Genomic DNA, 24,206 nt, shown 5'->3' with positions numbered 1-24,206 from the left:
AATGCAACAAAGTTGGGCCAGGATTAGCAGGAGCGATGCACCCACCGGATGTAATGGCCAAATGAGTTTTAGGTTTTCTTTTTATAGCTGCCTCTTATCAGACACACAAGCAGCATAAAAAATGCCTTAATTCACACTAAATTTCACTGGACCTAAGCGGATTGTCCGACCAACTGACTTGGAAAAAGTGAGTAGCCAGCGAATGCCATAAAGTTATTGGATTCTCCTACTTAGTAATTAGTTTCTCATACGTGGCTGCGTTTCAGTGGTCAGGATAATTGCGGTTAAGCGACACGCACAAGCTGCTGGAAATGTGAGGAAAATTAAGTTGTCTTATGAAACTTGAAGACCTTTTGCACATTTTTATGTTGCAACGAAATTGAGAATTTACAATGCTACCAATGCTACCAATTAAAAGCTGTAAGTTAATACGACATCAAAACATTGCCTAAAGTGTAAATGTATCTCAAAGTGGGCAATAATCAAAAAGCGAAATTCTACAGCATTTTGCCATTAACTAAAGACACAAATTTTCTCCTTAATTGCGGTAGTGCAACTAAATTCTTAATGCCAAGTGCGGTATTAAATCCAACAGAAACAAAGCAAATTCTAGCACCACCTAGATATCTCTAATTCCATTTAAGACCGTGTATATGTACGAATCTCATATTCCTGGCAAAAATCAGCAAATTGCAGTGGTCTACTTGGCTCATCCTGCGCATTCCATTTGGCCATGCAGCTGGGTGTAGCAACTCAAAAGCCCAAAAGGACTTTCAGGTAATTTGAACTAACACAACAGGCCAGTGGGGATGGTGGGTGGCCAGGTCGAGGGTCTGTCTCCGTGTCTGGGGATAAGGATGTATCCACACTGACTCCTACTCCCACCACCCCCCACTCCTCGTCCCGCGCAGGATGTGCTGTGAGTGGGTCAGAGCTACCAAAGCCGTCATATTCCATTTGGTTAACCAAAAGTTACGTGCTTCGGTTTATTTCCTTTTGTTTGCTCGGCTTTCTTTTTTTTCCTATTGGGTTTTTCCTTCTTTTTTTTTCTCCACCCTCTCACACTTGTATTTGGCCTCCTGCTCCGACTGGCTTTTGGCCATGAAACCATTTTGGCCCGACGCCTGACGCTTGCAACGCATTATTTGCCTTGAATTAGCGCTCGTCCTGCCGAACGCTCTCTTCTCGTCCTGTCTCAATCGCCCCTCCACTGCCCCCTCTCTTTGTTTAATGCTCGCCGGCTCTCTGGCGTGTCATATAAATTAGCAACAATGAAGAAATTGCACAATTTACGAGTCCCACGGGTCAGGAGTGCGTGTGAGGACGAGACAAAGTATTTTACATTCTTCGTGGATTGTGTTTTTTAAAAATGCCTGCTGGGTATTAAACAAAAAGCAGCGAAAACTTTAGAATGGGAACTATGCACTTGAAATAATTAATAATTATGTTTCGCAACACGTTCTTTTCTTTAAAATGAAGTACACTTTTTTTTCATATTTTGGGAGAGTGTGGATTTTTCTCGAAGTGCACGAGCATATCCAAGTGCGTGTTGGCCCTGTGGCTTTTGCTCGTTATTGCCCGTTAAGGTTCACCGAATTGAGCCGCCAAAAGCGGCGGAATGTGAGAGCGGGAAAATGTCTGCGAATTTTTCCCTCACCCTGGACTGTATATTAATTGAAAGTCGCTTTTCAGCAGCGGTTTTAACAATCCTGCTCCCTCTTTTCTGTTCCGGTCTGTGCTGTATTTTTTCAGCGGTTCTTTTTTTGGGGGGCTGGCTGAATTCATGGTGTATTCGATGAAAGGCAAACATATCAAGCGGAATTGTGTGGCTAGCTTTGGCTGGTATTATAAGTGGATGAAGACCTCTCTCAAAAGAATAAATATTGTTTTGTTTCTGCATCAGTGTTGTATCAAGCCGAATCTTTGCATTGTTCAACATTTTCAGCGACAACAGAGTGAAATACAAAAATATTTTGGATTTCGGTTCAATTTTTATTCTGCTAATTTTTGTCCGCCCCGCAGATGCGACAGACTTCTTATGGAACTGACAACATAATGTTTTCCATAAAAACACTAATTAAGAAGGTACATTACTGATTTTCCTGAGTTTCCACCTGATGCTAATTAAGTAACTTACGAATAGGCCAAGTTAACGCAACTGTCCAACAATTACCGCCTTGCCTGGCAAACTCCTAACTATGCGACTAGCAAGGACTTCCCGAGTTTCTTCGTTTTTCCTATATAAATTTCCATTAGCGATGCCTTCACTTTCCCCAAAGTCAGCCAAACTGAAGGGATGCTAATATAAAATAAGGGTTTATTACGCTTACATTTTATGAACACAACTGGGTACCCAGAAAGTGGAAGGACACTTGACTACCCACATATAAGAAAATATATACTGTATACTCGCTCACAAATCTAATTAGTCAAACCTTACTGTAAGCGGCCATGAAGCGTTAATAGTCCTGAAGTGGTACTAAAGAATAGAAGACGACAACGAGGACCAAGTTTGTCAATTGGCTTTATTGCTGAGGGAAAGAGAATGGGATAGATTTTTACGACCCACCTATGCACTAAAATCCTAGGGAAATGAGTTGCACGAAGGCCCATTAAGTACACCACACGTTGTGCCGTAGAAAAAAATACAATTTAATTAATTTTGTTACTCTGCTGTGTTTGGCGAAATTCGCAGAATTAAATTTGGACAGGAAACGGAAGTAACCGAAAAAATGTTAATTGGATTTCCGCTTTCTGCTTCGCGTTGCTACTACGCTCTCATTATTAATTATGCTCTGCATGTGTTGGCTTACGAAGAAAAAGCCGCGAGTGAGGGGGGCATTCACACAAAAATGGTTTGCCCGAATTTTAATATCTCTGGTTATTTATTTTGGGTCGGCCCGCAGTTTCCGCTTTTATGTTTTTCCAAAATTCGCTTTTTTCTTGCAAAATGAATTTTTTGAACGATAAGAATTTCCGCTTTCTGTTGTCTCCACTCTTTTATTTATTTGTTTCCGGTGGACGGGATTGCAAAGAAAGTATGCGAATGGTAGCCCTTTAATTAGTTATAAACTTGCAGCAGCAATCCCCTGATGCCCAGGAGATATCGTTTCGAATTTGGTCATCAAACTTGTCGCATATGTAATTCTATTAGAGTCCCCAAAAAAGGTCAACTCGAGGGCCGAAACACGAGTAGCCAAAACCCAAAAGAACAAAAAATATGGCGAAACTGTAACATAATTCAATTTATTTAACAAATTGACTGCCACAGCCTGGCCAACTCAAGGATCCCACGAGAGAGCGAGAGAGTCCTTCAGCGTGCTGGCGTGTGTGTGAAACATATGCAAATTGAGAAATCGCTTAGGCAAGCATGTGTGGGTGGTGGGTGGAGGGGATGAGGTTGGTGTTTGGTGGTGTTGGTTTGGATGTGCGAGTGCCAAAAACTGGCTTCCAAATAATTGCTGTGTAGAACAAGAGGTTCGGTTAAGGGGAAGGTGCTTCCATGTTAGAGTGCATAAATCATATGGCGAAAATTTATGTGGCAGCCAAGTTGGTTGAGCAACTTCGGATGAATTTCGCCAAGTATTTCAAAAATGTGAAAATGAATTTTCTTTCATTTTGCATTTCTAAGAAAAAGTGCACACGCAGCTTAAAGAGTTTCCAGGAATTAAAGAACATGCTTTCATGTGGTTTATAAATTTGCTATACAAATTTAAGATACCTAGTTAGGAAGTTTTATAGTTGAAATAGTTGTGAGGTAGACAGATTCAAAATGTTTGTACACAGTTCCCAAAAGCTGATTAAAGTTGAAAGCTGATTGCAGTGATTAAAAACATGAATCTGAATAAAAGTCCAAAATCGAAGCAGTCTACAAATCACTTAACTTACTTCCTTCTCTGTCAACAATTTCCCTTTCTTTTGTTTAACAAAAGCGCCATAACAGTAGGCATGAAAAAAGCCAGAAGCAACAATGAACGGCCAACTGTATCGGTGTCCAAAACTTCCTCTGTCTGTGTGCTACGTGTGGCTATGTGCGTCTGTCTGTGTGCTGAATTATTTATGCCCGCACGACAACAACAGTCGTGGTAACAATAACAACAGCTATCGCAACGGGAACAAGAAAATGGCCAGCAACAATATGGCCAAGGGGGAGAAAAAAGGTTAAATCGTAGAGCGTGCACTGAGACAAAAACCAAAAGGACGAGAGCAGGAGTCACGCACACACCGATAGATCGTTACACACACACTCACACGGGCACAAAGCAACAAACTCCTAACCGTAAAGGACACATGGCGCATTGGACTCAAACAAAAGGCAGTTAGTTTTTGGCTTTTCGCAGCCAGAAAGCGTTTTTCCCTTAAACATGTAGCTAAAGGATAATGAAGAGTATTTTCGGCAATGTTTTCAATTGAATTTCAGAATATGCTATTTCAGAAAATCTAATATTATTTTGTACTTTCAGTTAGCACAACAACCTTTGTAGTATTTTAAGTAAGAGCTGCTACTTTTCTTTTGAAATATTACGTATACCACATGTTGGCTGTTTATTAGCTGGAACATATAATCATTTTATTTCCACAAGGTGGGCCGCGAGGTATCACCGAGTCCCTACTGGTGTTATACCCTCTTGTATTCCTCGTTTCATAGCTGTTACCCCTTTTTTCCAGCTGTTGGAAAACGTTTGCCGTCGTCATTGTCGTCGCCACGCTGTCTGGTCTTTGGACCTTTGTGTTGTGTTCTTGTATTTTTTCGACTGGCTTATAAATTATGAAGCAAGTTTTGTGGGGTTTGGGCTGCGAGCTGTGTTTCCTGCTACATAATTGCAAAGTGGAAGCGACAGAGTGGGCAGATAAAGCAAAAAGAGGAAGTTTCATGTGGGAGCTGTAAAAGTTGAACACATAATGCGTAGCTGGGGAATCCACGCACCACACTTTGAGTGGCAAATGAGTTAAGAGAGTCTAGACACGGGCTCAGATGATGAAGTCTGGTAGACAGATGATGATTGAATGGAAATATATAGTTGGCCGTTTCCTACGCGCTCAAGAGCTTTATGTCTTCCAATTGAGATTTAGCTTACCTAGAAAGAGAAGAGTTATAGAGACCAAAAATTAGCAAGTTGTCTTTAATGTGCTACACTTAAGAGTATTTAAGCTAGCTTAGTTAAATGTATATAATATCAAAATACAATGAAAGTATTGCGCTCGCCACTATTTGAACTTAATGGATATGTACATAGATTGTTGCCCGAAGGAAGGGTTAATATCAATCGAAATCAAGACGATGGCCAATCCTGCATTATACTAAGTGGTTTGTGTATCTGCACAAGCGGCACAAGACAATCCGAATCAGGATCAATTGCATGTCCATCCCAGCAGTCGAACAAGTGGGGTAAGTGAGCCAACAATGAACCGATTCCGGTACCGAGTCCTTCCAATATGCCCAATGCCGTTTGCAGCTCTCTGCCGTTTTGCCGTTCTGCTGTTCTGCTGCCTCTGGCTGCCCCAACGATGTTTATCGTTAAATTCAATTTGCAATTTATAAGATTTTATACGCAATCGAAGGAGAACAGAAGAGAAGAGTGTGAGGGGGTGTAGCCAGAGTAAGCTTGTTATCGGGCTGGACCCCTTTCACACCCCTTAACACCCAGTTAAGTTGGCCTCCTACAGATATGCTATAAATTGTGCAGCTGCGCATTCCATGCGAGTAACGCTCAATGCAATGGACGGATGGATGGTGGGTGTGGAGGTGGAAATGGAGATGGTGGTTGAGCTGGTGGTGGTGGCGGCGGAGGTGGCACATTGTCCACTGAAGTGGAATGCATGTACTGGCAACTGAGATTCCAGCGGCCAGCAGCACCGCAGTGCCACCTAAAAATGCCACCTCTTGGTCAACTGCCAATATCATGTTACGTGGCTTTAAGCAAAGTTGCTGCTAAAAATCTGAAATCCAAGCCGAACCTAACGGAACCATTATCTAATCTCTCTGCCTTTTCCCGATTTCTCCTTTGTTTTCCCTGGGCTATCCTTTGCTTGTCAGATGCATAACATTTTCCTCTTTAGACGGCTGTAGCGACCTGGGAATAATAAGCAAATGATTTGTCATGTTAGCTCCGTCTTCTCCTCTTCTGCTGAATTCAATTTGCCATGACAAATGCTCCTCTGAAGTTCGCCATGGCCATGGCAAAATGCACTTGTTCGACCGGATGAAACCAAATGCATTGGTAAATGGAGATTCAAATAGCTGGTTGAGATTCCAGAATTCATGTCATTTCTCTTGGCGTCCTTTTGTACCTTGTACCTTGTTTAGTGCTCAATTACTTGGTTTGTTTGTTTGAATCATTCAATTGGAATTTTGTTCTCAGCGGAAGTATCGAATATCCTTCCTAAACACGCTGATGATTTTTCACTTGAAAAGGATTAACTGACATTAAATTTAAAAACCAACTAACGAACCAGAACTTGTAACCAATATTTTTCTTAATGTAAATTGAACAGAAAATGTTTTTTGCCTTTACAAAAAAATTATAATATATTGCGAAAACTTTGCCCCTTTGTAGCAACTCATTTTAACTACTTTCTTCCTGAATTTATGTTTCTTTTCGCCGTTTTGTGTACATTTGTCTTACGTGCTTTTATGCGCTTTTACTACTTAGTTAAACAATTTGGTTAAAAGTTGTAAAACACAACGGATGTTCACACACACACAAACAGGAAACCACTCGGTGCTCCGGCGAGGATAAAACGTGCGTGCATTAGCAGTCAAATACTTGGCAACTTTCCGCTTCTGTTCCTGTTGCGCCAGCATTCCTGCCGCTCTTCCTGCAACTCCTGCCACGTCACCCACACCTCCTGCTGCAAATTAAACGTAACTGCGGCAAAGACACGTACGCCCTGCCGACCAGGTGTGGTGGAGAAGGGGGTGTGGCAGCTTAATTGCGCCAAAAAGGCAGTTAATAATGGTAGCGAAACGCAAACAACGTACGAACAATGGATGGTAAATGAAATTGAATTTGCCAGGGATTATATTTGGTGTTCTTTCATTTCAAAAAGTAGGAACTAAATGTTATTAGCATTGATTAACCAAAAAAAAAAAAAAAATAGGTAAAGCCTTTCGGTTTGTTGTGTATGTTCTCTGGCAATTTCAGTAATCCGATTTCGACAAATTGATTGCAGCTGCACCAGCAGATTAAGCAGCTAAAGCCAAAGCTTGAACATATTCTATTAAATTAAATTTAAGCCCGTTTGGCAACCGCTAATTAGAAGCGTTACAACTAGCTTGGCCGCCTGTTTTGTTGGCCGAATGGGTGAGAGTGAGGAAGCGGGAGCTAATTAAGCGTGAATTTATGCAAACGCATGTTGTGCATACGCCTCGTTTGCCAAACTAGCAACTTACCCACACACACACACACACACGCACACACACAACACCGCTCGTTCGTATATTATTCATGCTGTCCAATTATGCACAGCCCACAAAAGTAGGCAACATATTTTGCGCTCCCTCCGTTCGTTTTTTCGCATTTTTAATTTAATGCCTCCCCCACCAACAGCATCATGCCCCACTTACCCCACTTCTTGCCGCCAGGAGGCTGACCAACTGTTTTTGTCATTAAGCTTTATTTATGAGCCTGCTGCCGGCCATTTCCCTGCAAAAATTATGTGTGTTTTTCGCGAATGGACAGCAAAAGAATTTGATAAAAATTAGCCTCAACGCCTAATTGCGCACATAATTGCAGTGGAGCGTGTGCATTGTTTATCGCTAATAGCAAATAAGCAATTGAATGATTTGCTCGCTTATAATACGAAATAAAGCTGGCGAAATTAAGTTTCGAGTAGAGCATGCAAATATAACGAGTCCCTAAAGCACTCGTATGTTTATCTCCTCTTTTTTTTTTTTTGTGAGGCAGCCACTTGCGCAAATCAAATAAGCACGCATTTCACTTGTGGCACGTAAAGGGAATTTGAGTGAGGGTACGTGAGCATAGCCAGGAAATTAAGTAAATGAGGTGGGCGATAAAAGAACACACATTTATGCGAGAGTGGAAAATGATACACAGGAATGATGGACAGGAAATTCGGTAGGAAATCGCTGCACCCATTTGAGTTGCCGCCGCCAACAGAAACCTTGACCCATTAACCAAAGTTTGCCCGAAAACTTTTCTCCGGCAGCTGGCCACCTTCCAATAAAGGTAATAAGAAAATTGCAACATAAAATAATGAATATTCCGGGCTCAAAAGTTCGATTAAGGTTACAGCGGGTAACCTCGAAAGCACTAAAAACTAAGGCTAAATGCATTTGTACAACATTGTTGCGTAATAAAGTCAACTTAATTACAACAAAGTGGTGAGGCGGTGGTGGTGGCGCTTAGGTAACGAGCAACTTTTGTACTTTGCTTTTGTTTACTTAATGAGTTGCGGCATCGGAACAGCAACAACATTAGCAACAAGCTGCCAACAACAATTTCATAAACTTGGCCGAAAAGCATTTGAGCCCAAGACAGGACAAAGTCAGGCGAACCGAAGTGGAGGACTATTAAGAGTTTACTGCATATGTTGCACACAGCTAGAGCCGTTAACGCACAGTTACACAGAGAGAAATTACATAGGTCTTTTAACAATCCAAAATTCCAATCCCTTTCATTTCAAGAGTCCGTCTCTTGGGAATACTGTACAATGTTTCATTATGATTTTTATATACTTATAGACATTTCCTTCAGTGCACAGTTACGGTACAGGAATCCAGGGGCAAGATGCAAGGAAGCAGCAGCAGCTACTCCAATGGCAACAATGGCAGAACAAATGGCGCCTCGGATAACGGAAACGGAAGTTGCTTACAAGCGTAGTCAGGCTCCAGGAGCGACGGAGAGGGCGAGAGGAAGTGGCGCACAATAGAGGGAGATAGGATGATACGAGAGTGTCTTAATGACGCTAGCTTAAAGCTGTGCTGCATACTTTATGGCGTCGTTCATCGTTCGCAGCATCTTTGCATAGAAGCTATCTCTGCGAGTGGGCCAAAGCATTGAAAATGCAAATGATGCTTATTGGAAATTCGCTCTTCCGGTCACGAAACGGAGTAGGTTCGATAACGTTAGGGTTACGCCATCTATAAATCATCATAAACTCGCCACTATTGGGTTGGCATTGTTAGCCAAAAGTTTGGAAACTGGCTCGAAAAAACTTCGTGTTTAAGCCCAACCAACTGTAAGCCATATTTTAATGATATTTCCACGCGCGTCTATTTTTGTTTATTTGCCACAGTCCCACACACACTTATAATTCGTCCGAAGAGAAAAAACATTTACGAAATGTATTTATTTTTATCATTGCAATGTTCCGTTGTAGTTGCCAGACCGAATAAAAAATTCCATTTGCGTGTGTTTATTTGTGGATATTTCTGTGCGCCTGCATTTAATTAAGTTTTGTCGGTTTTTAAGTGCGTCTGTCTCCTCTGTGCGCGATTACGCTGATAAGTTTCATTTAAAAAAAAAAAAATTGTGTTTATGCCATAAATATTTTTTCTGGCTTGCTCGTGTTTTGCATAAAATATTTATGGCATTAAATTGAGCGTTAGCGATTTTTTAATGCGAGTTTTGAGCTGCCCCTGAAGCCTGGGATTTATCGCCTGATAAACTGTTTTCACGTTTATGCACAAAAGAATTTTAAATATGTGCAGCAGAAAATATTTCTGCCGAAGTGATTATGAAATATGATTACGGCAAGATAGTTTTATAAACCATTTGTTAAATGGGAATCAATTTTAATAGACTTTCGAGAAGACTAAAAATATTTAAATACTGTGGTTTAATGCTTTTGTAGTTCCAGTCTCTTAGTCCAATGCAGAAATACAAATAATATGTCAAACACTTAGTTTTCCCTAGAGTTCCAAAAAGTGCTTTATTGGTTCCAGTAAAATGTCCTAAAATATCCATATGTTGCTTGTGTGTCAAATAACTTAAAATATGATTAACATTGCTTGATATGTGATTAAATAGTTGGTTAAATAAGGGGATTAAATATGATTTGATTAATATAGGAAAGACTTTAATCCAATTCCGGCTATAGTTTCATCTTCAGCTCCTCCAACATGCGGTAGACCTTGACGAACTTCTTCTCTACCAATTCGGTGAAGGTCTTGATCTCATTTCGCACCACCGAGAGTTCCATGGCTGCCTCCGATCCACCAGACTCACACTTCTTGGACTGCTTGTCGCTCTCATACCAACAGGCAATGCCGTCCACATAGTCGTCCACCAATTCGGGCGCTGTTATATCCTCCATGAAGGATATGTCCTTGCGTTTCACAAACGAACTCATCAGAAGTTGCAGGAAATCGCAGTTCCAGTTGTTTTGCTGAAAGTAGAAATACTGCAGCGCCTTCAAACTGTCGAAGATGGTGATCTTCAACGAGTATATGGAATTCCCTGATATGTCCAGCATTTGCAGATGGCTCTGTTTCTTGAACAATCCCTCTGGAAGCTCGTGGGCACCGGTGGCAGAAAGATTCAACCGCAACAGCGATGTGAATCTACGCAACGGATTATCCTGGAGATTTCCCAATGGGTTGTGCGACAAATCCAAACTGCTCACATTGGCGGCCAGTGGAATGTGTGGCATTTCCCTCAGCGAGTTGTTGTGCAAATCAAGTTCATGGATCACTCCGTAAACAGTCAACCTCCTCAAATCGCAACTATGAGCTATGGCCACATCGAGCAAGGTAAAGTTCAGTGTTAGCTCTTGGAAGATGTTTCCTGAAATATCCAACTGGGTGAGTACCGGCTGCATCTTCAACAGTTCCGATTCGAAGGCGGTGAACCGGTTTCTGGCCAGATTTAGTTTGGTTAGGTTTAAATTCCGATCGAAGACGCCTCTTGGTAGAGCTTCCAACCGATTGCCTGCCAGATTTAGATCCATTAGCTTCCTCATGCCGCTAAAGACTCCCAGAGAAATTCGCTCCAATTGGTTTTCCGCCAGCGAAAGCTCCTTTACTTCCTTCAAGGCATGGAAACTATGATTTCCCAGCTGCTTCAACTGATTTCCTTGCATATGCAATATTGCCAGATTGTCTGCCCCCAAGAATATATTCTTAGGTATATCCTTCAGGCGATTATGTCCCAGGAACAAGCTCATCAGATTGCTGGCACCTTCGAACTGCGGCTTCTCGAACGATTCCAGCGAACAGTTCTCCATGCGCAGAACCTGCAGATCCGGAAAAGTGTCGAACAACAGATGCGGTATCTTGGCAATGCTCGAGTTCAGAAAGGTGAGCATGGTTTGGCCCCCAATGGGGCCCTGTGATAGGATCACGTAATCACTCGAACCAATCACCACATTCGTGCAAATTCCCGCGCTGCAATGATCCTGCAGCCAAAGACGGCGCAACTGACCGCTGCCGGAGGAGGGCGTGGCCAGGTGGTAGCTGGGCGGCAAGATCAGCACCACCTGCACCGATAGCAGCCACCAGAGTACCGCCATAGTATACGGATTACGCGAAACCGATTTCTCAGGACCCCCGAGTGGCGATCTTTTCGCTCGGTAGCCGCCAACGAAGCGCTCGCCACGGCGCAACTGGCTCTACTGCTTTGACCATTCGATCCAACTATCCGTAGTTCTAATATCTGAAATCCAAATTCAGATGTTCCATGCGACCCCACATGCGGATGCGGGTGCTTCAATTCAATCCGATCTGCGCAGCCAGCTAGGCAGATACATAGCAACGTAGAAGGGGTCGCCAGGCAGTTGTTTTTGATTTAATTCAATTAAACCCCTGCCTGGTTTCCATTCCAAAAATGTTTCATGCTGAACTTTCAATTTCGTTCTCGGGCGACATTCCATTTCACTACAGATATACATATATGTATATAAATATACCTATTACTCGTACGTTTTCTGCACTCTTGTTTTATTGCATTCCATTATTTGGGTTTCAAAGCAGGTCTCTGTATCTGGGCTACCCACATCTGACTGATGAAAATGAATGTTTTTTAAAGTAGGAAATGGAAAACAAACAAAAACGAGGTGGAATGCATCAAGGGTTGAATAATTATCTTGAATTCCACTACTATTGGTTAGAAGTTCTAGTATTATGTGTCTCTCTAACTAATATATTTCATAAAGCTGAAACTGGCGAAACAACTGATGCCCAAAAGTTGATAAGCAGAAGTAACTTAATCTCTTTGCTTACAACATTTATCTTTTATTAGAGTGACACACCAAACCAGTATGCAGAAGAGTAATTGTAATATATCAACACCACAAGGGTTCTGGTCTGCCCTTCTATTAGAGTTCGGTGTGCGAAATCGCACCCAATGACTCAATGGCGCAGATCCCCAGATTGGGCGAACCAGTTTAGCACGCTGACCCAGTTAGAATGGGCAGTTAAAATTGATTACCAACGAGATGCCGACAAGTTGACTGAACTTGCCCATTACCAAGAACCTTTCCGCAGATTTAATCTTAGTCAAAGGTTCGGGTATAAAAGTGGCCAGCACAAATCGAAGAATCGACAGTTCTACAAAATGAATCTCAGAGTGCAAACATTGGGTAAGAAAAGCAGAATTTCACAAATTTCTGCTAGACTAAAAAGCCTAAACATATTCCTATATTTTCAGCGATCTTGGGCCTGGTTCTTGGCAGTCACGCTGGCGTTCCCAGCCTGCGACGAGTTGTTGGCTCGGGACGCAGTAGCTTGGGTATAGATGTCGAGGAACCGATTGGTCCTCAAATTCTCATCTACTCCCCAGGCGAAGCCACGGCCAGATCCGCTGACCAGGAGCCCACCTTCCATGAACCTCAAATCAGGGAGGAAGTGCCGGACTCCGAACTGGATAAGGACAGTCGCAAAGTGCCCGATTACCTTTACTCGAATGCCATTCCCATGGTTAATGATCAGAATGTGAATTATGTGGTTCCGCAAGTGGCCGCCTTTCCCGTGGCCTATGGCCCTCAATTAATCTCCAACAAGAATGCCATTAGCTCAAACCAAGCAAATGGCCTTTCTTATGTCGTGGTGCCGCGAGTCCAATTGGGTTTCAATGTTCAGGGCCAGTCGGGTTTCAATTGGCCTGGTCTGAATCTGCTGCCAACCAGTCTGCCCGGTGATTCCGCCGCAGCTGAGAAGGAGGAGCCGCAACCACCCACTGCCTACATTCCCATTCCGGTGCCCGGTCCTCCTGGCCCGCCAGGTCCACCAGGACAGCGGGGACCTGCTGGTCCGCCAGGTCCTCGGGGTCCACGAGGTCCTGCCGGTGAGTCTGGCATTATTTCAGCTCAGAAACCTCAGAGCATTTGGTACACTCAAGCGGGCAGCAACAATAATAATCTTAATAGCAAGCCCCAGTACAACCAGCCCTTTTCCGGCGGCTACCAAAGCTGAGCAGAAACATAAATAAATGAAACTGCATTGTGAAAAGTACCAACGTTTTTTAATTAAAGGCAGTTTCCCATTGAAAGTATTTATATTTCTGGCGAAATGAGCAATGAGTACGAGCTTCACAGGATGTAGTCAGCTATTGTATCTATGATGGCGTGTGCGGCCTAATCGCATGTATGCCATTTGGCTTTACTTTATGCTCCATTAGGGCATCCTCTTATCTGTGATTACAGTGTGTGGTATCCATGCGGCCGGTACACTTGTACTTCGGAGAGCACGTCGCTGGCATTATCAGCAGTGATACATATGATATATATGATATCTACGTATCTATCGTAACGAGTGTGTCAAACGCTGCCGTTGTGGTCAGACCATAAAAGGTCTGGCGGAATGCTCGTGTTTGGTGTCAGTTTATGGCATGCTAGCACATATGCAGACGTAAGCACGATGATGATTGTGTGTAATTTACATGGATTTTAATATCACTTGGCACCGAAACCTGGGGGTGGAATATGGAGCGCTTTTTATGCGCTCGCCCTGCTCGTTTTTGTTATTTGTATTTCGCTTTTTTGTGGCCCCATCGACGTGTCGCCACCTGAAATGATTGCCATCTCTGTTGCTCATTTGGTAAATGATGTCGTGAATACCCACCACCCACCCACACTACAAGTAGTTCAACCCATTTGGGTGGCATTTAGTTTTTATTGCTCTCCAGTTGTAGTATCCGAAAAGCCAACACACATTTGCTTCAATTGATACGCAGCACGCATTTGTTTCAATTAAATGAAAATGTTTTATACGTTTAGTGTTTGTCTCACTCACAGCAGCTGCAGTTTGCAGGGGCCACAAAATGATGGATGCCTTCGCAGAAAGCTCCATTCTCGTTCTCGTTTTCGTTCCCAGAAAAACTCTCATAACGTTTGGCAAACTTTCTTATCTGTAAATTTCAAAGGGAAACCCAGTCAAGACAGCATGACAAACAAGATTGTGGCGGTTGCGAAGGGAAAAAGAAAATTGCCAACACATGTTTGGGTGAAAATATTGCACTTAACTGAGTGGAAGCCGAATAAAATTTGAATTAAAATGTTTGTTTGCTACTTGGGATCCTCTGACGACACCTGACTGACACGGACGTCTTTCCGAAGTTATATTTTCCCGCCCATTGCGTATACATCAAAAGACAGCAAGCTGATTAAGTTAAAATGTTAATAAATATGATTACCGTGCTGTGTTCGTTATAACCGTTGCTTGGCTTTTTGCCATTAAAATGATTATGGCAGTAAATAATAAAGTGTTGTGGGGGGCCATTGCGTGTCCCAGTGGCAGAAGAAACGTGGCCAAATGTGTATCATAAATCGGAAGACACGTGGCGTATGCTTAATTTTATTTGTAGCTTTGAAATTACCGAAAGATTTTTCAAATGAAAGCTTAAATTACTGTTTATTAAACTTTATTACAAAAAGATGAATCATATCACCCTATCAATGAAAATTACATTTATGCCGTAATTGAAACTGTTGACTTTAAAATATAAATGCTGTTTTAAGTAAGTGAAAGTCAACAAGTAAAAGCAATTACACCATTTTTTTGAACCAAAAGTTATCGTCCAATCATAACACACTCATACAACACTTTAAAACATCGTGTTTCAATAGCCATTTTCCATAAAAGCTAATATAAAGTTGTAGTGATCAAAAAGCAGTCAATAAAATTCCATCGCAGGATAAGGGCGTGGATAAAAACTAAAATAAACAAGTATTTCAATCATCCAACACCATCAAATCAGCGAGCCAACAAGGCAAGTTTATTAAAAAATTGCAGCAAAATATTTGCCATGAATTCAAAGATATTTTCAGCGAACCTAAATGGCCAAGGGAAATGCGTGAAAATGCCGGCTACAAAACTTGGTTGTAATTTGCAGGCCAAGTCAGCGAAATGAACGCTGCCGGAAGTACGCCGTTTTGCGTGCAAACTGACAATTTAAACAAAACAGCAGGAGGACGACAGTGAGCAGAGAGCACAGAACAGAACAGAACAGTACAGAACAGAGGGCTCCTGCTGAAAGGAGATTTTTAAAAAAGAACTTGGCCAGAGATAATAGGATAAGGCAGGACTCTGGGCGGGACAGGATGAGCGGCTGCAGCGGAAGCTCCGCCATTTTCATGCCAGCTTGGCACTTGCATATTTCATGAGGCAGAAAATTTATGAAGAAGCGAACAGAACAGCGAATTCGATCGAGCTTACCCCGGGCAACTTTTCGGGCAAACACTTAGTGCGCCGAATTCCCTCTAATAATTCGCACACTCGACTATTACTTATTCATTCGCTTTGCATTTGCATCTGTAATGCGGCTCGAACAGATTAATATTTTATGGAAACCGCAGAGCGGAGACACAGGTCACAACTCGAGCGGCTTAAGTGCTAATGAAACTGGCTCGTAAAATATTCATGTGCCAACAAAATGTCCTTTTTGAACTCAACGTCCGTGTTCATGAGTCAGCATTGCATTCAAATTGCTACAGTCCGACTGTTTTTTACTTACACCGTTTTTTTGGCAATTCACTGTCATGATTCACTGGTTGCTTACCTGAAAGTGAGAGAAAAAAATGCAATCAGATAAGGTTGTACTATCGCCTTGGATCAACTGAAAGTTTCAACAGATTTATCCGAGGGTTAAACTGTGAGGGAAAGCGGCTTTTCCCCGGCCATTTCATTTAGATGCAATTATACCACACTCTAATGACTTTTAATTAGCGCAGAGATTTGTAAGCACACAATCACACACATACTAGACTTGGCCTTATCTGTGGCCATGTCCTGTTTGCCATTTCCCCACTCAGAAGAGGGTACAAAGCCAGGTGTGGTTTTGTCTCGGCACGATTCTATTTTTTCCTCTTTAGTCCTTCCATTCCATTGCACAATGACCATAAAAATGGCCCAAAGCGGCGGGCCATTTTAACTGGACTGCCTTGGCAAAGACCAAATCCTTAATTACCATTCCACACACTCATGTACAAGTACAGTGCAGGTCAAGATAATGGGGCGATGTGCAATGTAGCCAATACAGCAAATACAGCAATTCGAATCACCCCAACTCCAGAACTCAAAATAAAATCCTGATGTAATGTCTTAAAATCTAAGTATATAAGCTTTCTGTAACCTATTCCTATGACCGCATTTGTGCGTAGTTAAATCAGTTTAGCCTGGCTTTCCTGTTCTCCCTCCGTCGCTTTCCCTGTTGTTGTCATTATTATTCATAACTTGGCAGACAGTCGCTTTTATTTATGCTCCCATTTGCACAATGGCCAGGACCCATTCCTTCACTCCCCTTTCAACCCAATCTCACCCCCACACAACGCTCTAATAGGTGTTAATGTGTTTTATTGTTCTTGGGCAGCCAGGTGGCACACAACCTGCCCAGTCTGTGGAAACAAATGAACTTGACACCGCTGTGCAATGAGACAGAAATCTTAATGGAATTACAGATCTCGAACTTGTTGTAATCGAGTTGGGCCAGCACGAAAAGGAATGGCTGGGCAATTTTCTCTTATTTTGCTCCTTTGGCTAATTTTCTGTGCTTTTTTTCGCCCCTTTGGGTCACAATTTGCTGTGGTGTAGACAGAAATGATTCTGACAAGTGTCAATCTGATGTCGCACACACTAATGCTAAGCAAGTGCTAGTGTCTGTCTCTCTCTCTCTATCTGCGTTTCTGCCTCATTCACTCAATGTATCCCTTTCCCTCTCTGGCCAACAGCCTCTTCACATGTGTTAGTGGGAAAAATGCTTTCATTACGCTTCAAGTGGAATGCCGAGTGGGCCACTTGACGTTGAACGCGACTTTGAAGCCGCTGCCGATGGTTAAGCTATAGCAAAAGCTATGGCCAGAACTAAGGCTCAAGTCCATGCTGATGTGGCCATGAACGAGGGCTGCATCGAAAGGGGGGCGGCGGGTTGGTGGGGTTTCATGGAGTGGATTGCATGTGCGGCGACTGCCTGAAAGTATGCAACACATTTGCTCTACAGTATTCCCCAGTTACAGTAGAACTTTTGTAGGTATGATACACTACTAACTTTGTAATCTTTTTCAGAACATGTATTTTCTATATTTTTGGTATGAGAATAATACATGCGCTTTCTTATTTAACTATATACTTATATTTTACATAGTACTTCATTTTTATGGGAAGCCCAATCTGTGTGCACCCTGTACTTCTAGTGCCAAAATGACTAAGCAACTGAAATGTGGCTGAAAAGCAGGCTAAGGTCAGCATGCAAGTTCAATATACAGGCGACAGCCCACATACACACAATCCCCACACACACACGCACGCACACACACATGTGCAAGCACAGACACATACACTTACATAATTGCAGCGTTGATTGCCATTCGTTATATGCGTCTCTTTTCAATGTCAGTTGGCAGGCAGAACAAAATGCTTTTGTATCGTGTAAAACTTTTTGAATGCATGCCAAATCACAACGAGGACACAGTTCGTTGGTCGACAGGGGGGAAAGGAAATGGCTTGGTAATTTTTTGGACAACACAAAGGAATAATCGCTGCCAGTTTTATAGCCAGTGTGTCAACTTGCAAGTGCCGTCGTCAAGTTAATTAAACATGAGAACAGAAGCCATCAATTCTGTATCAATGACAACGAACGTAAATTTAAAGTTTTCATATTTAATTTGGGGCTTGTCAGTGCCAAAAATAAAACGAAACGAAGACAAGCAAGATTTACTGCAATCCAAAAATATAGTGGCATGACCTTGTGCTCGTTTCTATTGCAATTTCCCATAGACTTCCGTAAGAATGCATCTAAATCATGAAACCATTTAGCTGGGATAAACGTTAAATGGCACTTGAATGTGTCTGCGGCAATTAAAATGCCAATCCATTCCCACAGACGCAATCGTGATATATGAATGTGGCACTAATAACTCAAATTGTCATTTGGGATGCGGGCCAAGTGGATAGGAGGGAGGGTATAGATAGATATAGGTGGGCCAGGTCAACAGGGCGATCAATAATTTATTGCGACATGGGAAAGGGGTAAACATTAATTAAACACACAGACGAATGACGTATACAGAAAGCGCAATTCATCAATGCTTTCTAAAGGCATTTTCCGCTTTATAATGTGCCGCTTAAATCTTATAAAAGAAACAACCATAGTTAATTCGCACGCGACAACCAGGCGTATGAGTGATTTCACATAAAGTATACGCATAGTGTGCCGTTAATACAAATGTATGGTATTCTATGCAAATCCCGATGGGCTTAAACATGATAAAATAAATTAAAACAAAAGCTTTCCAGATATTTGAGCAATATTTTCTAATTGGCCCCGAACTGACATCGGTCAAATATCAAATTTCCATATTGGCCTAATCAAGCGGAAAGTGTTGATTTGATTCCAATCCACCGTCACCCCATGACCTGCAATTGTTAACGATTTATTTGACCAAGCTTTCTGTGTGGAGTGAGGGCTAAAAATTCAATATACCAAACCGGAAAATTTCAATATTTATGCTGCGAAAATATTTACCGTGATTTTCCCCCAGCTTTTCCACCCACACCAGTTGACCCCGCACTCTCCCTTTTGCACTTGCAATACAATCGTTACACTTGATTGAGCAATGTATAAATTTACGAGTTTCGTTTTATTTTCGCATTTTTCATTGCCCGCTTTCGAGGGCAATTAAAAGGACCCTAAAATCAAGTCAACTTTGACTTTTGGCCAGTGTCGATTGTCCCCTGTGACTGTTACTTCCCCCAGGACTTTTAATTAAAATCACAGCGGCCATTTGCAAGGAGTCACAGTTTGGTTTTTTATTTTTCTTTTCAATTTTTTTCTTTTTTTTTTTTTGTGTATTGCTTAGGGTCGCGCTTGGCCATTAGCAATTTTCCACTCGACTGAGGCCCGAACGCCAATTGCCGTACAGCAAAAGGGAGGAGATCATCGCCAAAAGCCAGGGCGTGTCCAGACGGCCAAAAAAAAAAAAAAAAAGTAAAAAAGAAAAGAGATCCAAAACCGGACAAAGGGAAATCGCGACTCTCTAATGATTTTTCAGCCTGCATATAAACGACAATGGATGGCAGATACTGAAGATGCCAGAAAGAATGAGAATGGCACACCCCATGCTGAAATCATTTTCGGAGTTAGAGGCGTGGCAAAGCCGAGGCTAAGAACGCCCGTTTACTTTGGCTTGTCTCCTCTCCCTGGGATGCCTATTTACAAATATTTTTATTTTCACATTTTCCCCCAGCTTTTCCTAAAGAGCTATGGGAACAAAAACCGTCGGCAGTCCAAAAAAGATAAGCTAAGCAAACACGATGCGATTGGGCGTTAACAAACAACAGCAGCGGTCGAGGTTGGGAAAACTTTTGCGCAAGGCTTTCCAACGTCTTCGTCTCGTTATTCATGTTTTGCCAGCGATTTCTTGTAAATACCAACATAGAAAGGGAAAAACGCAAAGGACGCCCCAAAATATGCATTAAAATATGCGAGAATCATTTGCGATGGGTGGAGGATGAAGTGCGAAAGAGTAAACTTTCCTTTTGAGACGGGTCAGTTCAGTCAAGTGAAGTGCTCCCTTCAAACTTGATGATGGAGCAGATGATTGAACTTTTGATGGAGAGGATATCTATAATATTTATGCAGTCCATGCATAGCCAAAGGATAAGGAATATTTTTTGATGGAAAGCCCCTACTTGAGAGAGCTGATAAGGGGGAAAAACAAAAAACTGAATGCAAAATGCGCATGTTCGTTGAAAAATGCTATCCTTGGAGACCGATAAAAATGCTATTTGTCTTTATTTTGTGGAAGATGGCTGGGTAAAAACATACTTTTCAATTAGTTAAAAGTGGAAAATTATCGGAGTATTAAGATCTGGTTTGTGAAAAGCTCCCACGCGTCTGTCCCATAAATTTACCTAATTAATTTTACTGCCTGCCGTGAAGCATAAACATCAGCTTCATCACCATTACTCACAAAGTTGCTCCTTGGCCAACCACTGAACATTGTGGCAGGTCAGGTGGTTGTTAAATTTTATTCCTACTGTTACAAGATTGGGTAATTACGGATAGGTCATCAAAGGGAACATGGCCAAGTTGATTGAGGTCCTTAAAGTCGCCACTTTTGTTGGTGTTTGTCTGTTAGACAATTTAACCACTGGCATTGGAATTTCCAATGAAAAGAAGAGTGTCGAAGAAAATGAACCAAAAATGGCTGGAACTAAATTCCTTGGCCCAATTTTCAGGCCAATTGAATCGGTACCGATGCAAATTTTTCGGCGCAAAAGTTTGCAATGAATTGCGAAATATTTATTAGCTTCATTTGAACTTTTCTGCAGTATTGGCAAATGCACAAAAAGTTTTCACACACACACGCTCATTCCACACAATTTCAATCATTGATTCATTTGCGGCACAAAAGTAGTAAACTTAATTCTGCTCGACGCAAGGGAAAAAAAGGCGAGAAGTGGAATAAAATATGTTGCCCCAAAACTTGTCTGTTCAATTGCGTTGCAGAAACTTTGCGAGAATGTACGAGCAATAAAGGCAGTTACTTCGATTGGCAGTCGGTTGGCTCACTCATTTCACACTCAATCGCATTTCGGTTTTACATATTCAATTAGGAACAGCACTCCGTTTCGATATCCCACCCGCTGCAACGTCTGCTGCAGGCAAATTGCAGCCAAAAAGTTTCCCCAAGTCCCAAGGATCCCAAGGATCAATGGCGAAAAAGCAGAAAATTATGTAAACTTCTGGTATTTCCCATGTCATGTGATTAAAGTTGTACAAGTTCTCAAAAACAAGCTGAAGGCATATCCCCCGCCTCCTTTTTTTCCTATTTGCATAGGGATTCAACTTCAGTGACAATTGTGAAATCCTGCCAAGGGACACCGGGTGGAGTCCTAGATACGAGTGCCAGCGTGTTGCTTTGTTACTAAACAAAAGTTAAGTCATAAATATTTTCCGAGTTTTTGACTTAAAATTTATCAACGATATCCGGCTTGCAGCTACGCGGAAACCGAACAAAGGACACGCCAGGCACACAGACATACGTAGAAATGTGTACACAGACAACACACAGTCACATGAACACCTACAATATTTAGCTTTGGTTGGCAAACTTTGCGACATGCGAAAGTGCAAAAATATATTTCAAAAATTTGTCAGCTGGGGTTAAGGTTGAGCCAGTGCTGCTCAAACTACTTAACCTACCATGGTTTAAGTTGTAAATTTTGGTCTGTAGTATAAGAATTTCCTCCCGTGAGAAATGGTTTCATATACAAACTTCTAAGAACTAATTAATGAAATGTGCCTTTTTTGTGGGGCTGCCTCTTAAGAGCTTAGACCCGAATGTGTCACCTTTTTGCCCGACAACTTGTCAAATTGTTAACCAATTAAGCCTTATTGAAAAGTTTACTTTTCCGTGATGACGTTTCCCCTGAGACAATAAGGAAATGATAAAAAGGACAATCTCCAGCTTGGCTTAAGGTTACGAAGGTTCGCCCCTGGCAGCTTCCTTGAACCCGGATTCTGAAGCCCGGCAGACCCTTATTAAAAAGCCATTGACCTTTATCAAAGATGGCCCACAGTTGGGCATTAAGGATATATGGCTTCCAGGTGGCAAGCGAATGTCCTCAAAGGACGAGTGACTGGCAGTGATTTTAATTACGCGAATGCAATAAGCGTGCGATGCAATCGTGTGCCTGGGGCAGCCACAAAATCAGTCAATCTGACGGTCGATCAATAATTCAATTGACCCGGCTGGCTCAAGAAAGAGGCAAATTAATTAAAAAAGCAACAATCAGCCCGAAAAGGCAAATAATTTCGGTAGAGAGGAGTTGGTTAAAGCTTTTGGCGGCTCTTGCTTTCCAATTAAATTGATGAGTGGCCAGGGCCGAGGGATAACATTTATCAGCGGCAGTCCAGAAGGACAGACAATAGGAGCTTAAGAAGGACCAAGGATTTCAAAGGACTGCAGCAGACGGACAAAGAGTGAGTGTTATGTAAATGACGCTATAGAAAAGAAGAACAATGGCTGGAGAAATGGGAAAAAAGGCGGGACCGGAAGACTAAAGTCAGATAAGCAAATGACAAACAGCAGGGGAAGGAAGTCAAAGGACCAACACGCAGGACTTCTTATCAAGGTGCCTTTTATAACAATTTTTCGAATTTCCTAAATGCTTACCTTTGTAAAAGTCAATCAAATAAAAACAATGCACATTTATGGACCCCAAAAGTGTGAAACTTTTTTGCGTATATTCAGATGTAGTATATATCAATGCATCAAAATGACACTGCAGCTTTTTATGCAAATTTTATAATTTGAATTTTCCCGTATTTATCTACATGAAATTCCGCCCTGCTTAGCAAACAGAAAAACGAATTTAAAAGTGCACTTAATGAGCATTCCTTTGCAATTTCCTACCATTCTTGTCTCCGACCAACTCTCTCGTTGTCCAGAAAACTTTATTTCTCTATTTTATCATCATAATTTCGGTGCCAAAAAGTTTTCTGCGCTGAAAACTTGATGGGCGAAAGCCAAGAAACTGGCTGAAACAAGAGAGGTATATGTATATATAGAGCATCGTTTTCATTAAAACTTCTGACACACCGAATTTGTTGATGTGCCCCGCATTCGGGAGCTCCTTCTTTCGCATTCAGGGAAACAAACATCACGACCCTTGGAAGCTGCAAGCTGCAAGCTGCAAGCTGCAATTTGAAATCGCAACAGCCAGAGTTGTTACAGCAAATGGCAAAAAGTCTCGTGTCCCACTACTTCATCTTTATGGTTTTATTAATTGTTTTTGCTCTAGGCTGCTGCTGCTGCTGCTACTGCTGTTTGGCACTTGTAACTTGTTTGTGCTCCGAATTTAGTTTTTAGTTTATAATGCTAGCTGGCTCGCCCCCACAAAAAAAAGGAAAAAATAGTACAACATGAGAAACAGAAAGCTAAAGCAGCAACACGAACAAGTGCGAAATGTTTGGCAACACTCTCGACGAGTTATGTTTCAAATGTTTGGAGGCGGACGAAAGTTCGTGGGGTTGAAAGTTCGTGTTGGATGAAGCAAAGCGTAACAAGGTTCAGGTTGAAGGGTTACCAAGGCATTTCATTTCAATTGTATAGGTGGAACACGGGAACAACAATTTCACTTGGCGCGCAATGCGTTTGATATATGAACCAATTTAGGGTCGCAAATAAGGCACTTTAGAATGACGTAATAGGAAATAGCTCAAGATTGTTCTAAGATATTTTTGGTGCTCAGAATGCAGTTGCCCAGCAACATAAGATGGTTAATAAATTAATAAGAATTTATTATTTATATTGTTAAAACGTTCAAAGAAGGCGCTTAAATTGATGCTACGCTTTCCCCACTAAGAGCAATTTCTTTGCCCAACTACTTGTTCATTTTTCATTTCCCATTTCGCAGCAATCAAGTTGGCAATTAATAAAGGTAAGTAAGGCAGAACGTCTAGAATTCATTTCCACTTCCGCCGGGCGCTCATCTCATTACAGTTTTACAGCCGTTTCGGGCGTCATCTAATTATGCAAAACGGCACATTTCATTTGCAGAGAGTCGGCGGTGTCTGTTCGCATTCAGGTTGGCCTTAAGTTGGATTCATTTTAACAATGCCATTTAAAATTAATTTTCAATTAACTTTCGCGGGGCCACCCCAGTCCGGCCGGCCATCTGCCGCGTTTCGCCGGAGCGGAGACTTTCGGGCTCGTCCATTTCAACTAGTTGGGAGTGCTAACAAAAGTTTTGTGTGCCCGCCTTCATAAATTGAATTTTCCGCTTTTTGTTTCTGCCAATTAAGCCG

The 24,206-nt window shown here is 41.9% G+C and overlaps 3 protein-coding genes across 7 annotated transcripts in view; 1 reads left to right on the top strand and 2 right to left on the bottom strand.

Annotated features, from left to right (window-relative positions):
• The window catches only part of LOC6554820 (furin-like protease 1), a 128,313-nt gene that overhangs the window by 25,329 nt on the left and 78,778 nt on the right, over nucleotides 1-24,206 (bottom strand). The gene's annotated exons all lie outside the window — the stretch shown is intronic.
• Nucleotides 9,869-11,632, bottom strand: LOC6554817 (carboxypeptidase N subunit 2). Its single transcript, XM_001981762.3, has one exon. The coding sequence runs from the start codon at nucleotides 11,470-11,472 to the stop codon at nucleotides 10,057-10,059; it is 1,416 nt and encodes a 471-aa protein (XP_001981798.1). The 5' UTR covers nucleotides 11,473-11,632; the 3' UTR covers nucleotides 9,869-10,056.
• On the top strand, nucleotides 12,506-13,410 carry LOC6554816 (pre-mRNA 3' end processing protein WDR33). Its single transcript, XM_026976060.1, has 2 exons — nucleotides 12,506-12,540; nucleotides 12,609-13,410. The coding sequence occupies exons 1-2, from the start codon at nucleotides 12,516-12,518 to the stop codon at nucleotides 13,370-13,372; spliced, it is 789 nt and encodes a 262-aa protein (XP_026831861.1). The 5' UTR covers nucleotides 12,506-12,515; the 3' UTR covers nucleotides 13,373-13,410.

This window comes from Drosophila erecta, unplaced genomic scaffold (genome assembly GCF_003286155.1).
Source record: "Drosophila erecta strain 14021-0224.00,06,07 unplaced genomic scaffold, DereRS2 tig00000000-arrow-pilon, whole genome shotgun sequence".
NCBI classification, from domain to species: domain Eukaryota; kingdom Metazoa; phylum Arthropoda; class Insecta; order Diptera; family Drosophilidae; genus Drosophila; species Drosophila erecta.
The sequence above is the reverse complement of the archived record's forward strand: the minus strand, read 5'-3'. Positions and strand labels throughout refer to the sequence as shown.

Coding starts and splice junctions, on each gene's coding strand:
- LOC6554817 (XM_001981762.3), bottom strand. CDS start 11,472: ATGGCGGTACTCTGGTGGCTGCTATCGGTGCAGGTGGTGCTGATCTTG.
- LOC6554816 (XM_026976060.1), top strand. CDS start 12,516: ATGAATCTCAGAGTGCAAACATTGG. Junction 12,541..12,608: donor TCTCAGAGTGCAAACATTGG/GTAAGAAAAGCA, acceptor CTATATTTTCAG/CGATCTTGGGCCTGGTTCTT.